Here is a 16,400-nt window from a genome sequence, read left to right as displayed (position 1 = left end):
CTTCCCAGTGCTCTTCAGGTACCTTGTGAACCCTCAGTGCAACATCATAGGCAGAAAAACATTTATCAATGTCATCCTCTATCATATAACTGGGCACCAAAAACTTGGGTATGCAAAATCTTTTTTTCTTCAAATACTGCAGGTATGTTGCCACCATCAATGCTGGATTCTGGCTGCCTGGCCTTGATATCCAGATCCTTTAAACTCAGTTGATATGCCAGTTAGATTTTTTCAATTTAGCCATCTGCAGCTTACATTCTCTCTCTTCCCTCATCTCCGCCAGTTCCTCAGGGGACAGGCTACAGGAAAAGACACTGCTCCCTGCGCTCGTAGAAATCTCCATATCAGGGATCACACCCTCCTCCTCTGAGGTTAGGTCCTCAAAAGGGCCATCCTCTAGCCAATCATACTAAGCTGGGACTTCATCTAGTACGGAGTGACCTTCTTCCCAGACTCTCAGCACGTTTTGCAGCTCCTCCTTTCTGGTGGTGCTCTAGGCAGGAAGTCCAAACTCCCTTTAAAAATCTTTGAGCTGGGCCAGTATATTTCCCAAGGTTGGCCAGCTCAAATTTCATGCAAATTTCCAGCCGCCAAAGTCATGATTTTGAGAAAATATCAAAAATGCTAATCATGGAGGATTTAACATTCAAATTGGTCTTGGCTATGGATTCGTAGTGTACACCAAGGGGCATATTTACAAGGGCTTTATCCCACCTTTTTGGCTTACAAAGCCAAACAATATGGAGATAAAACCAGCGCCCTATTTACAAGAGGGTGCTAACATGCATATTTGCATGTTAGCACGCTTTTCCCAAAGCCTCCCTTTGCATCTCTGATGAGATGCAAAGTGGGCCTTTCCTGGGCGTACCCCAGATGGACTACCTTGCAAATATCGCTGATGTTTACATCACAATATTTACAAGGCAGCCCACATGATTTCAGCACACATTAGATTTTGGCGAAAACAGCAGTTTTCGCCAAAAACTAACATCTGCTAAAATCCTGACTTAGCCATCCCTAACATAGGGGGTGGATTATGCTGATACAACCCTGTGGGTCGTATCAGCAAGGTTATCGCCCTTTTGCACGGAACATCGCTGGAAAACCAGGGATGTTCCCTGCAAAATGGCGATAACCTCGCTATCTCTGGAATTGTTATCGCCCTGGAGTAACGTGTTGTTAATAACGCGCTACTAGGGCGATAAATACCAGAGATAGCCTGCGATAATATAATTTTCGCTAAGCACGGCCAGCGATAATTATCGCTGGCCGTTGTTAATATGCCCCTAAGTTACTCTATGGCAAAGCACAAACACAAGTCCTTTCCTCACCGGTGATCAGGAACGTTAGATAATGGGTTGTTTGTTCGACTGGTGTATGTGCCCTAGGCAAGCAATAACCACAATTTTAGTCACGGTAAGAAATAGGCAAACCCTAAATTAACCTGTGCTCAGCCTCTGGTAGCTAGGTGCAGAGTAGACAGGCTCAACATAGAGCCAATGCATATAGTATTTATGCAATACTTCAAACAGCAAAATAGTGCAAACACCACACAGAAAGGTTCCACACCAGTTTAGAAACATAGAACTCATTCATTACAAAAAAAGAAGACTACAGCAAAAAGAAATCCAATACCTAGAATTTTTTAACCTATCAATAAGTAGAATTTGTTTAGGTAAATATAGCACCTAGAAGTAAAAAACACTATGTGGGAAATCTGGTCATGCCAGACCGGGTTCTAAGTCAAACGTTTAGGCTGATTTCGATGGATCCAGTTGCAGGGACCCAGTGTGGCCTGCTGAACTAAAGTAGCTTGATCCTGAGTGCGTCAATGTCAGGGATGCATGGTACAGTCGAGGCAATGTACTGGTGCCAATGCATGCAGCAGTGATGATGCTCTGGTTTTGATCAGCTCAGCAGTGGTAATTCATCGGCTCCGATAAGTGGTGGGCTGCGATACGGAGATTCAGTGCTTTTGTCAAGACTGCGTCGATGGAGATTCAAAGGCCTTGCGCTGGGAAGAGCATCGCACAGTGGTGGTTCAGAAGGCGTTTGCATTGGATCTGGTCCATGAAGTCGTGGCAATGCACCAGCAGCCTAACGGACACATGGGCGCTGCTGCATGGATCAGAACTGACGCATTGCCTCTGCTGCATGGATCAGACGTGGCACATTGCCACTGCTGCGTGGATAGGCATAAGCTTCTGGGCATGAGAGAACACCCCCTAGAAATGACCATACAAGTAATGTAGATCCTTGGGCAGCAGGTATGCCAGACAGAGTGGGCAGGACTGGTACATCTACAACACCCCAGTAGCAGGTGTTGCAGGTAACCATAGCAGAGGGCGTCTTAGTGACTCAGACTCCCAGAAATAACAGGCTTAGTGAGAGTTTCATGGAAGTGGAAATAAAAAGAGGGGTAAATGTGACAGGGAAGTAGAATTCATGAGTCACAAAATATTAGCACACATTAAGGACCTGTTTGAGAAAGGTATGTACCCCACCACAATATCTGATTGTACAGATGGAAAGTAAAGTTATTCAGATCAATGTTATCTACAATGTTTTCTGGGGTACTTAAGAGTGTCTCAGATGGAGGGAGATGTGGACAGGAAAGCAGTGCTGGTCTGAAGAGTGAAAGGCAGTGTTGGTTCGAGGAGTGGGCAGGCAGGCTGGACAAAACGGAAAAATAGACAAAACTAGTTACAGTGCTTCTTAGCTAAAAATAGTTTAAACAATTATGCCAATAGAGATCCGATAGGTCTACCTCCGTTCAAGAGAAAGTCAATGCAGCCCTCAAGATGACAAGTGTTGGAGTAGGAAGGGAAGAAAATAGTCTAGAACATTAGAGGGAATGAACGAGCTTATGGAAGGTGTAATATAGACAGCAATTACACAATTATAATATACTCACTGTTGTACCTCACAGGAAATATTGCAAATAGTCCAACCACTGGCAATGCCTCAGGGTACCATTCCAACCCATGAATTTTTGGCTACTGTGTCATTCTAGGCAAATACATGTCTTATGCAAATAGGGCCTCTGATCCTCATAGCAACAGTCCATCCCAAATTGCTAGACGAGTACCCTTTCAAAAGGACAAGAAGCAACCCCAGACTGGTTTTGAACTGACTATATGTTGTCAGTGAGGTACAGAGTGCATCCTGGATCATAGCAACCAAAGGGACCCGTATCCGGCATATGCTTGTCCTATTGGGCTCTTAAATAATTGTGAACAAAGAATATTAATACAATGTTATGTACTTCAACGTTATTGTTGTCTTCACATATATAAATCCACATACCGTTTAAAGTACCAATATTTTTCTAATGAATTATTGATGTGAAGTGTACTTTAGCCTCAAATATGCTTGCTAAGTTTCAAGACTTTAGAAGACCCAGAAGCTATTTTATTCAGTGCTCTACATTTGACAATTTAAGTAAAACGTAACCTCGTTTTAGGTGTCGGCAAATAGAAGTGGGACTTTAGCAGAATAATGAAATCAGCATCGTATTCATGAGTGGTATCTTTTCCTGAAGGACGTCTTGAGCTTTTGCCAGGATAAGATCCTACCCACCTGCTCATTAGTCATCTGTCATGTGATCAGGTTCCATAGGCTTGTATTAAAAGAAAATATATGTATGTACACACTGGGATGTATGACATTACAACGCATGCTTTTACATCGCATGCTTTTACAACGCTGTTTTTACAACGCATACCATTACAACGCATAATGCTTTTAGGCGCTGGATAGTGAATTGTTTAATTTACTATTACAACTCCAGTCCCCGTGGATAGTAGGGAAGGTGTTGGATAGTACATTAAACACATTCCCTATCCTAGAGCGCCCCCCAGTGCAATGCGTTGTAATGGTTTGCGTTGTAAAAGTTGCGTTGTAAAGGCACTGCGTGGTAAAAGTTGTGTTGTAAAGGATGTTTCCCACACACTGTACTACATTTCATGCATTACAGCATCAGCCTTCAATGGAACATTTTTTAGCAAGAGCACTGGTCAGTTGAAATGGCAATTGATTTTTTATTATTTGCTGTGCTCCTCGCTTTTTTGCATTTAGTTCATGTTAGACTGAAGGGCTTCTCCACGTTTTGTGTTTTCTTTTTGAAAACAACAACACACAACGGTGATGGGGAAATTGCTTACACATGTACCCAGTTGCAATTGCCTGGCAGCATTCAAAAACATTTTTTTTTCATCCACTGTGTCACTCTAGACAAAGGTCTGCCTTATGCAAATCAGTATTGACTAGCTCAAACATACACTTTTTTAGGTTTCGCATGTAGGTAGCTTTAGCTAACTGTTGACACAAATTGTTTCCAATGAGTAACATATAGTTAGTGTGGTCTTTGCATCAGCCGCCTGCTCAAGAGTCAATATGTATGCTGTTGATTACATATTCTTGAGCTCCTGACTTGAGGGACTCTTTTATGCAATAATAGTGTATTTTAATACAATAGCTGGACCATCAGTGTTCAGAGTCAATAGATAATGTGCTTCAGCTTAAGTGAAGCCAATTACTTATGATCCGTGAGCATGCATTAGAGTAACAGAGTAACTGTGAACACATGATCAACAATACTCAGTGTTAAAACTTGTAGAATGAGACCTTAGATGATAAATTTTCATTTCGTAAAACTTTATTGGGCTATCAATAACAGCCATAAAAGTACAACCAGAATAGCATATTTAAAACAGTTAAAAACGTTTTGGATACAATACATACAATGATGATTATACAAATTAATTTGTTGCACTATTGCATAATACTTTTCCTGACATTAATCGATTTCAAAATAAATAGGGCAACGTTATAGCATAAAAAGGGTTCACTTTGTGTCACCAAATAGTTAATTGCTACTTTATGTGACCTAATGTTCTGTGCAACAAACAATGTTTTAAGATAAAAATCCCTAGAATTCTCATAACATTTACAGAACAATAGAAAGTGCAGAGTGCTTTGTTTACTTTGGTTGTCACAAGGGCAAAGAACCATGTCAGGTGGGCAGGACTTCATATTTAGGAAAGGAACTAGGTGGTGTACAATGCCACATCTCATTTAGCACAAAACAATGCTGCCCATATGATAAATAGTTATTTACTCTTCCTCCAAGTTCAAAGATTTATAAAAGGCGACCATCAATTTGTTCCTATCGTCCCTTGATCGATGATCCAGTCTATGCTGGAGAAAGGTTTCTTTAATCCATATCTTGGTTAGTGATGATACCTTTATAGGATCCGACCAGATAGATCAATTAAACCGCCTGATGAGAGAGGAGATGATATACAGTAGCCAAGGAATACTTAGTACATCATTCAGGGTTAAACAGTCTAAACTAAGAGTTCTTGTAAAATCAGTTTCTTCATTGGCTCATAATGAAGCCCACAATAGCAAAGGTCTAACCAATAAAAGATCCTCAAGAAACTGTAGTCCTACCTCGTGCAAATATAGTTAAAATCCTATGGGATAGGGATTCACCGTATGGGAATTCCTTTACTGGCCGTGAAACTACACAGAATTCACACCTCCTTTAATTCTTTCCAAATATATGTACCACCTGCTATGAGCAGGTTATTCATCTAGGCATAGGTGTGTGGGTGGAGTGGAGGTGAGATTGGGGGTTGGGAGAAGTAGGTGTGGAAGGGGAAAATATTTTCTGGCATGGAGGTGCTTTGCATGCTCACCGTAAGAAGTGAAACAGGAATGAGACTGCTGCTGTCTCGTGCGAGCTTTTGAGCTGGTTAAACCAGCTTAAAAATCAAGTCATGTTCTGCCCTGCATGGAAAAACCAGGTGTGGAAATACCTTACTATTTGGGATTAGGCGGAGCAGAATTCCAGGAGGTTATTCCGTCCTCTTGGCTCAGAATGAAGCCCAATATAGGGCCCGAGGGATTTGCAAATCTGCCTATATTTATCCATGGAAAACTGATTTAGGAACACTAAGAGCAATATAAACCTTAAGACACTGATGTCTATTCCCACCAGTTTTGTTTTCTCTGTTACTTATTTTCCTGACTGCATATTGGTAGTTTAGTCACCATATGTTTACAAAGTGTGGGAAAACTTAAAAGTTTTGAAGCACTGAACATTGCTTTAAAAATCAATCAGCAACAGGCACATGAAATATTCACATATACAGATCAAATACAGTCTTTGGTACTGCGCAGTCAGAGAAACTTACAAAAAAGTAAGTCAAAAAAGGAACATTTTCATGACTTATTAAACTGCTCCTGTGTGAAGGTGCTTTTAAGCACCATATTGAGTATTGCACAGGTGTACTATCTTGCAGTACTGTTTGTGATAGTATGTGGTAGACATTAAGAACATACAAACATTGATTTTGAAATGTAGTTAAAATATGGAAATTCATATTAACTGCTACAAATAGAACTTGCCACAACAAAATAAATGGGCATTTACCTAATGGCAATAGTCCCAAAATTCTAACCCAACTTTGGATCTGGGATCCCCAGTGTTTCATGACATGGTTTCGGAGATATCTTATGCTTAGATAACCAAGAACTAAGGGGCCTGTTTATGAGGCCATTTGTGTCAATCTTTCAACACAGAACGTGGTGCAAGAGTGACACAAACCTCAAGACACACTTTTGTCACCACGCAAAAGCTTGGCTCTTAGTGGCTCCACAAAAAGTGGCTGCAAGAAACTGGAAAGGACCTTGAACTCCGACAAGACCCTCTCCAACAGGGAAAACCTTAAAATAGATAAAACAAATACCACTCCCAACTAAAAAATTCCAAGAAAGAGGCCCTCAAAAACCGCCTAAATGCCAGCTTCAATCACAGAAAACAACGTTTTAGATTTGTCAGAGAGTATACCGACCCTACAACAACTGAGAATGACATAAAACCCTCCTCAGATCTCTGTAACACCCTCTCACAATTCTTCCATGACAAAATAGCAGCAATGTACAAACACTTCAACTACCAACCCCCACTTGAAACACTTAGCACACTATACACAAGCAACAGCAACACCCCATGCACCGTCTCCACTGGGAACCCCTCACTATGCTGACCACCGCCATCACCATGAGCTCTATTCATTCCAGAGCCCAAAGGTACTTTTGCCTTCAGTACATGTTCAACAAGGAACCAGCACCATCTGCAAGGAAGTAATCCTCATTCTCAAACGTCTCCATCTTGGATGCTTGCTTCCCCACCTCATGGAAGCATCCAGAAGTCAAACCTCTGTCAAAAAACCCTTCTGCAGACCAAACAAACCTCAAACATTACCATCCCATCTCTCTTCTACCCTTCCCACAAAAGTCATGGAAAAAAAGCAGTCAACATCCAGCTGACCAACCATCGTGAAACCAACAAATTCCTGAGTCCCTCGCAATCTGGTTTCTGCGCCAACCATAGCACAGAAACCACAATCATTACAGCCATGGACGACATCACAGCCCTCATGAACAAGGGCAACACCGCTGCTCTTATCCTCCTCAACCTCTCCACAGCCTTTAACACTGTATCTCATCACATACTCCTCATCGGTGTCCACTAGATGGGCATTCAAGGAGAGACCTTCAAATGGATTGCCTCCTTTCTCACAGGCAGAGCCAAAGCACCCACCTTTCACCCTTCGCCCCAGTTCCAAAAGATATAATCAGTGGAGTCCCCCAAAGCTCCTCCCTAAGCCCCACTCTATTCAACACCTAAATGGCAACCCTAGCCACCCTGGTCAATTTTTACAATGAGAAAATTATATTCTATGCGGTTGACGCTCATCCTATCCTCTTCCGACTCCACCAACACAAAAACCACCTTCCACAGGTGCAGGACTCACATCACCAGCTGGATGCGGAGTAAATGCTCAAGCTTAACACTGAAAATACTGAGTGTTAGACCTGGAATCATTGGCGTGAGTCTCCTCTGTTTTTTATATGTTTTTGCTGGTTATATGCTTTGGGCACTGTGCCACTGCTATTCAATGCCACAGGGCAAGTGCTCCCTATGTTGAATTGAAGTACTAATTAGTGATTACATGATTGGGTTATTTGATTTACTTGTCAGACCATAGTACAGTGCACCATGTGTGCCCAGGGCTTGTAAATCAAATGCTGCTGGTGGGCTTGCAGCACTGGTTGTGCCACCCACAGAAGCAGCTTGTAAAGTGCATTTCAGGCTTGCCATTGCAAGACCTGTGTGCAGTTTGTGACTGCCATGTCGACTTGGCAAGTGCACCCACTTGCCAGTCCCTAAACCTTCCCTTTGCTTCATATCAAACACCCTTATGGTAGGCCCAAGGGCAAGGGGCATTTTAAGTATAAGAAAAGACATGCCCTGGTGTGTGTAGCATGTCCTAATAGTGAATTACAGCCATTTTCGTTTTCACTATTGCAAGGCTACCTGTTCTCCATAGGCCAGCATGGGCAGTAAGATTACTACATTCTTATAATCCTAACTGACTCATTGGACATGGTAGAAATTCGTATTTAGTATGCCTGAACTCAGAATGATAAAATACATATTTTTGTAAAGTTGGTTTTAACATTCTGTGTTTGAAAATACCACTTTTAGAAAGTAGGTATTTTCTTGTCTAACTATCCAAAGCCTGCCACTGCTAGGTTGTGTATTCCTTGTCTGGGCTGGGGGATTCCAGGATACTGAATGAGTCAGCCCAGTGGTGAATAGGGAGATCTGCATCTAGATGGGAGTGAGGAGTTACACCTGGGACCTGAATAGGGATGGGCCTTCCCGCCACAATGTTGGCTCTACCCCCTGGGGTGCGGCTGATGTCTCTGCCCTCACTGTGAAAGAAGAGAAGGATTAATGTCAACAAAGTACTCCAGGGCTGTGCTTTGCCTCCACAATGCTGGCTCCACCTCCTGTGGGGCGTCTGATGTTTCTGCCCTGCACTGTGAAAGGAAAGAAGGAGTCCTGTAAATAGTGTGCTCAAGAACTGGTTTAGACTAGGCAGAGGCCTCTCTGGCTTCAGAGAACAATGGATTTTGGGGTATAAATATTGGGACTCAGACCTAAGAACTTTCGATCACTTCCGGGAACAAGAAACCTTTTTCCAGGGAGAAGAACCAAGGAATCTGCAGGAGTTTGGACTGTCCCTCTGCCAGTGTGCCGTTTGCTGGGTTTGCCTGCAGTGGTTGCTTCATTTCTAAGGGAAAGGAGAAATAACTTTTTAAGGACTTTCATCATCTACAGAATATTCTCCAAGGGCTTGAACTTGTGCTTGCCTCATACTGAAGTCTCAGGGACAAAAGACTTCACTTCCCGCTCCCCCAGTGAATTTCCTTGCTGGGAATTCTATCTACATACATTAGTGTGTCGCTGGGAGCTGGAAGCGCGACGCATCGAGATGAAGCGTGTCGCCGCCGCAGCTGAGATCGTCGCATTGCCGAAGAAGCGTGCTGCCGCCGCATCTCCCTGGAAGCGTGTCTTTGACAAAGCTGCCTGGTATCGCATCACCGGAGAAACGTGACGCCATAGAGAGAGTTGCCATCGCATCTCCGGAGAAGCGTGTCGCAGGGCCTGTCGCGGCTCCAAAGTACAGAGTCGTCGCAAGGCTGCCAGGGCGTCTACGCATCGTCATCGCATTGTCACTTCAAGGGTGCCATCTTCTTGCACCGTAACCGGATCATCACATCGCATCAAGGCGCCATCTTGTGCATCGCAACGGGCCCGCAGGCGGAGAATCTACGCATCAATCCCACACCGGTAAAGATGCATCCCCTACTCTGCGCAAGCATTGAGGCATGACGCATCATTTCCCCCGGATCACAGAACCGACACATCTCCCCTTTTGCGAGCCTTTTATTCACTTTGCATTACGCATCAGGTACTTGGTTGAGAACTTTGTCGCATTTATCATCAACTTGAACTAAGTAACTTTTACCAACTTTAAGTCAATCTTAAGTATAGTATTGTGGATTTTTGTCGTTTGTGGTCTTGTGTTAAGTCTATATAAACAATACTTATTTTTATAAAACCTGTGTTGTGTCCATCTGTAGTGTTTTCACTGTATTACTGTGTATGCTCACAAATGCTTAACACACTGCCTGAGATAAGCTTGTCAGCTCGTGCCAAGCTACCAAGGGGATGAGCAGGGGTTATTTAGGAGTGTAATCCCCTTATCCTTACTTAGAAGTAAGGCTCCCTATTTGGACAAAGGTGAATACCATTGCCAACTAGATATCCCCAGATCTAACACTAAGGTATTAATATTTGGGCACTCTGCATCCCCCTGGGACCACACCTTGTGACCCACCGAACTAGGCCCCCTTCCCAGGACATGGAACACTAAAAAAATGTAGGCATTATCCGCAACCGTAATCTATCCATGAAAAAAAAGGTGAATGCTGTTACCTCAGTATGCTTCCACATACAACGCATGCTGAAGAAAATATTCAAATGGTTCCCCACAGACACCAGAAGCACCATCCTCCAGGCTCTCATCACCAGCAACCTGGACTATGGCAACACCCTATATGTAGGGATCAATAACCAACTCCTAAACACTCTCCATACAATACAGAATGCAGCCACCAGGCTCCTCCTCGACCTCCCAAGACAAACCCACATGATCCCCCCACCTCAGAACACTCCACTAGCTCCCAATCAGCAAATACTGCCACTTTAAACTCCTCACCCACATATACAAAGCCCTACATAGCAGGGGCCAGCCTACCTCAACCAGGGAGTTTTAGATCTGCAGAAGGGGTATAAAACCCAATTGGAACTGTCTGTGAAAACTCACAATTACAACATGGTGGTGTCTATAACATTTCTAATGGTCACTCTTTTATTTCACTTTTAGGATCACCCATGTTTAAACCCCAACACTAACCTCACAGTGGTGGAAGATCCACTGCGCTGCCAGATTTCCAACTTGAGGCACGGAAACTCCTTTATGAATTGGGCCTTTAGAGATAGAGCATACATTATTTTTCACCCACTATTTTTAGAATGAAAACATTCTAGCTGTCAACAGACTGCTTTTGCCATGAAGTTTCTGTCTCCTTAAAGATCTTCTCCAGGGCCTGCTTGATGGAACGCCAAAAGCAGTGCTTGTTCCACATCCCTACACATATGAATACATAAGGGTTGGTGCTGCAGTATATAGATGTACAGAAGAATATCACATTTGCAAATTCCACTAAAAACACCTCTGATGGCAGAACCCCAAAGTATAACAAAAGACCCAGCACCCTTGTGGGCACCACTGATAGGAGGAAGATGACGACAGTGACCATAATGACAATGTAAAGCCTAAGTGGGCGGCATTCATTTGAGGTCTTCCGTATCTCGATGATCAGGGTCAGACTTGACAAGACCATGAGCAGGACCACCAAGAGGTACAACGCAGAGGTGAACAGGTACACACCGGTGCATGACTCAGACCCGGGTTCAGGGTATGGAACATCAAGCTTGCAAAGAACACTTTCCAGAACCACCACCAAACAGGATAGGGCCCAGAGTAGAAGACATACAATGACAGACTGCTTAGTGAGTTGTCGATGGTGGTACCACACTGGGAGTAAGACACACAGGCACCGCTCCACACTGATGGCCGTCAAGACAAAACTGCTGGCGTTGAAGCCAAGGCTGTAGAGCACTTCAGCAATTTTCAATGCATTGTTACTGTCTGTTACCGATGCCTCCACCTTATTAATGACACAAATGAATACCACAAGTATGATGGTGCAACCAAAGAGGAAGATGGCGTCTGCTATTGCAAGGTTGATTATATAGATATTGCAGTTGTTCTTTTTCATCTTGAAGAAGAGAAACCACAAGATGATGCCATTTCCAACCAGTCCAATGAAGCAGATGACCAATGTCACGATTTCCAGTGTTTGTGCGAAATACAATCGCTTCTGGAATGCATCGTGATTGGCCAGTTCTGTACTGTTTCCTTCTGGTTTAAATGTAGATGCAATAGAACTATTTGTAAAGTATGCCATGTTCGTTGTTAAGATTCCTATAAAAAAAAAGAAAAAGAATATTTGAGGTCAAACATGGTAGACAAATATACCAAATTCCTAAGACAACTTCTAACACCTGACAAGTAAACCAGGCAGAGGTGTTAACTCTCCTTTTATTCCAAAACAAACATAAACAATACTTTATGTGCAACACCATGCGCCAGGATGTCCCAATCAGTAATTGTGCGGGTTATGAAACTGTTGATCAATTAATTAATTTGGTATAAAAAAAGCATGAGAAAAAAGTTATGTAAATAAACTTTAGTTTTTCCATGTGACCCACTTAGTCAAACATGATGCAAATGATATATCTCAATATAACAGCAACCAAGTTAGTTTTACCTTTACATCTACAGCTATTGCAACACCTCTGTAAACAGTGTCCAGTTCAGTGCATCTATCCACACCTCTTCTTTCTATCTCACCAACCACAACATCTCATCTGAGACAAAACCAGTTAGTCCCAACATATGAATCTGCATTTTCACTGACAATCAAAAACACTTTAACGTACCAATATGCAGCTACCCTGACCAGACAAACCACCCAACATACCAATATGCACCTGTCCTGACTCCACAAACCCCCCAACCTTATCAATATGCACCTGCCTTGAGTCCACAAACCACCCCAACTTACCAATATGCACCTGGCTTGAGTCCACAAACCACCCCAACCTACCAATATGCACCTGGCTTGAGTCCACAAACCACCCCAACCTACCAATATGCACCTGCCCTCACTATTCAGATCATCACACCCTATCAAAATGCACAATATGCACCTACCCTGAGTATTACAAACAACCCAAATATATCGATCTACACCTTCCATGAAAGTCCAACCACAAAGACTCATTGATCGGCACCTAACTTGACAATGCAATGCATCCCAACATATTCATCTTCAACTTCCCACTCAAACACCGTCAATTTCTATCGGCATATTTGCTTACTATTAAAAAAAAAAACAAGAGAATCTACCTGCCTTGTACTTTTCAATCCCAAACACTTCAGTACCGCTATTAACACCTTCTCTTCCAAACACAAACACTGACCCATCCGTCTACACTTTTCCTTATATCAAGTAACCAATATTGTGACTCTACATTTACTTGCACCAAAAACCCTGAACACATCTACCTGGCCTTTTCTTGAATCCCCTAGTGAAACATAAAGATAACTTCATCTCATGTTAAAACACCAACCACCAACAACATCTTTCTTCACCTTCTTTGATACTACCAAACAATGCTATGCTTCAACGTGCACTCCCGCTCATCCTAACATATCTGTCTGCATTTTCCCTGACATATACAAGTACACCAACTTATCATTCCTTTGCAACTCCAGACACTGAAAATATCGACCTAACCTTCCCCTGAAACTGCAAACAATGCCAACATATCAATTTCCTTCTCCCCTTTCACATTGAACCACATAAAAACATCTATTTGCACCATCACTCACAGTCCCAGACAACACAACATGTATGTTCCCTTACAATCCCCACTACCTTTACACTATGAACACCTTACCTTATTTCATAACCACCACAATACTCCAATGTGCATCTTTACTCACAATCCCAACAACGTCAACACATCCATCAACACTATTTTCATTTTTAACACCTGCAATGTATCTGTCCAACCCCTTCCCATGCAACTACAGCAACTCACTCACATTCATCAGCTGCACCTTCCCTTAAAATTGCAAACAGGACAACATATCTATATGACCCCTGATTTATAATTCTAAACAACAGACACATCTCTACCTCCCACTGCGCTACCAAATGCCTCATATTCACAAACCCTCTTTCCCTTCATAAACACAATAATTATATATAATCTCGACCAACCCAATTTATCAATCTGCTCCTTCTCTCTCAGTTTCATGGCACTTTTATATATTATGCCCCACAATAAAACACTCCTAACACTCAGGGGCACATTTATGTGCCCCTCACCCCGCCGTAGCATCACTTTTTGTGACTATCCAGCATCGCAAACTGAAAAATCTTATTTATGAGGTCACGCAAAGCCACTATGCATGGTTTTGACTGTTCTCATAGATATGGAGTAAGAGAAGGCAGTGCAAATTGCTGTTTCCTTACTCTGAGTTGGGGAGGCATCCCATAGGTAGTGCGGTAGTGTTTGGATGCAACGCCCATTGATTTTGACGCTTCCCCCGATTTACAAAACCAGGTAAACCTGGGAATGCACCTAAACCTTACATCTCCCCAGGGGCAGCGCAACGAGGAGAAATAACTTTATTCCTCCTTGTTTTTTTTTCTCTCCATGTGTTCTGTGCTCTGCAGGACACGTATAAAGAGGATAAAGCCTCCCAGGATTGTTAAACCTTCCTGACAAAAACAATCCTGCAGACAACACAGGCACCCTTGCACCACCTGCGTTGGCACTAGGCTGCTAAAATGGTGCCAGCGCAGGGGGAAAGGACAGGAATGCACTGTATTGGATAAATACGGTGCATTCCTGCCCTTTCACTTTGACATAGGCAGGCGGGCAACTATAGCCAAATTTGGGGGGGGGGGCTGAAAAATATTTCGGAGGGGGCTAATTCTTCCACCTTAGACAGAGTGGCTGTAAGAAGGGGTCAACACACAACAAAAGCCTCATTTGCCAGTAAATGGTCTTTTAAAGACTTGTTAAGTACTCGGGTGCAGCTGCAATAAGTTGCTCGCCAGCCCGCGAACCTGTCTCTGCCAGGGCTGACGGACACGACGGGGGGGGGGGGGGGGGGGGGGGGGGGCTGAAGCCCTGTGAGCCCAATGTGTGTTGCACGCCTGGACATAATGACTTGCTGCACTGCCCCACACCAAATCCCCATATATCAAGCCTCCAATGTCTTCTTCATTAAAAGTTACTGGAGTGATATTCCTGAGTTCTGGGGTGGAGAGTTCTCCACCATGGCAGATTCTTCTCGCCCGGTGCTCCTGTGGGATTACTGGGTAAGAGAGAGCGGTCCTAGTTTAACTGGGGGAGGGGGGGGGCAGAAACGTCCTCCTGACAAACCACTAGGGCTCTGATCCAAGGGGAAGGGAAACTGCCCAATCCAACCCCTCGCCCCCTGCCCCCCAACAGCTCTAAGGAACATGCATTGCTCTTCCGAGCCACAGCAGAGACTGCCCTGCCGCCCACAGACTCCCACAATCACAGATCACCCGCAGAAAAAGATCCCAGGCCCACGTAGTTACAGCTGAAAGAGGGAGTTTAAGAAGACAGTGAGGAGGGAAGGGGAGAATGAGCTTATCAATAGTGAGATGGCCAAAGGGAGGGCTTTAAAGTAAGGCTTATACTTTACCTGCGCTTGACTGGCTCAGCTGCGCCTCTGGCGCCACGTGTTCTCTTAGCAGCCGACTGAACGTGAAGACCTGAGGCTCACTTTAGACCACTGAGGAACGATTCCGAGGCTTTCATTGTCTTTGCGTTGTTTCTCCTGCCAAGAGACAACTAACACTGGAATGTTTTTCAACAGGGAATTTTGTATCAGAGAGTAAGTATCACGCTGCCACCCTGAAAGCTGGCATCCACCCAGCTAGCTGCACTGCATGCCAACGTGACTCAGATCTTGCATGGCACAGCAGGGGCAAGCTTCTACTGTGAGAGCATCTGTTGTGCAATACGTCACCAACATGGGGCGTGCCCGCAACCAATTGCAAAGCCTATTTTTGAATCCGGGTACTTCTACGTTTGGGTGCGTTTGGTGTATGTGCTTTAATTGGGTGAACAGAAAAAGTGTTTTTTTCGGTTAACGTTATGGCCTATTATCTTGTAATATACAATGTAAATTATACATGCTTGATTAAATACTTACATTTCTGAACTGTGCAGGCTAAACTAAGGACTGGTTCATGGAGACGATTGTGGTGAAGGAAGAAGGTGCCTGGCATTGACCAGATGCAATAACGTTTACACCCTCCTTTAAGTTTTGGACGGTCAAAGCTGCTGGAATTTACTGTAGAGTGTGGATATTAGAGTGTTCAGCACCAAATTCTGCATGGTAATCCGAAAGAGTCAGAATAGGTGATAATTTCTGCACGGATGAAACAGAACACCTTGATGGCGAACTTTACTATGTGCCATAATTACATATCCAAATCGGGCCACTTGTAATCAGATCGTATTGTCTAGTAATGTAAATATCAAGTACTCGAGTTTCTGAACTGTGCAGTTTAACCTAGGAAACAGTTCACGGTGATGGTCGTGGTCGTGGTGAAGAAACACATTACTTTCTTTATCTAATGATATAGCTAGTACCACATTACAGGTTATCCTAAACCAGTAGTGTAACAAACAGATACGTAGAGGGCCTAATACCATGCACATTTGTAGGATATCCACTGACAATGGAGATGTTTCTAAGCTTAGGTCATCACATGAACATTCATACCACGTG

At 43.4% G+C, this 16,400-nt stretch overlaps 1 protein-coding gene across 1 annotated transcript; it reads right to left on the bottom strand.

The window, feature by feature from the left end:
• Positions 1–10,877: 10,877 nt before the first annotated feature.
• On the bottom strand, positions 10,878–15,441 carry LOC144789451 (mas-related G-protein coupled receptor member H-like). Its single transcript, XM_078665352.1, has 2 exons — positions 15,306–15,441; positions 10,878–11,975 (listed from the first exon to the last, which is right to left on the bottom strand). Exon 2 carries the CDS (start codon positions 11,956–11,958, stop codon positions 10,972–10,974), a length of 987 nt encoding a protein of 328 aa, XP_078521478.1. The 5' UTR covers positions 11,959–11,975; positions 15,306–15,441; the 3' UTR covers positions 10,878–10,971.
• Between the last annotated feature and the right edge of the window lie 959 nt (positions 15,442–16,400).

The sequence above is a fragment of the Lissotriton helveticus genome, chromosome 1_1 (genome assembly GCF_964261635.1).
Source record: "Lissotriton helveticus chromosome 1_1, aLisHel1.1, whole genome shotgun sequence".
NCBI classification, from domain to species: Eukaryota; Metazoa; Chordata; class Amphibia; order Caudata; family Salamandridae; genus Lissotriton; species Lissotriton helveticus.
This window is presented reverse-complemented; position numbering and strand designations above follow the sequence as displayed.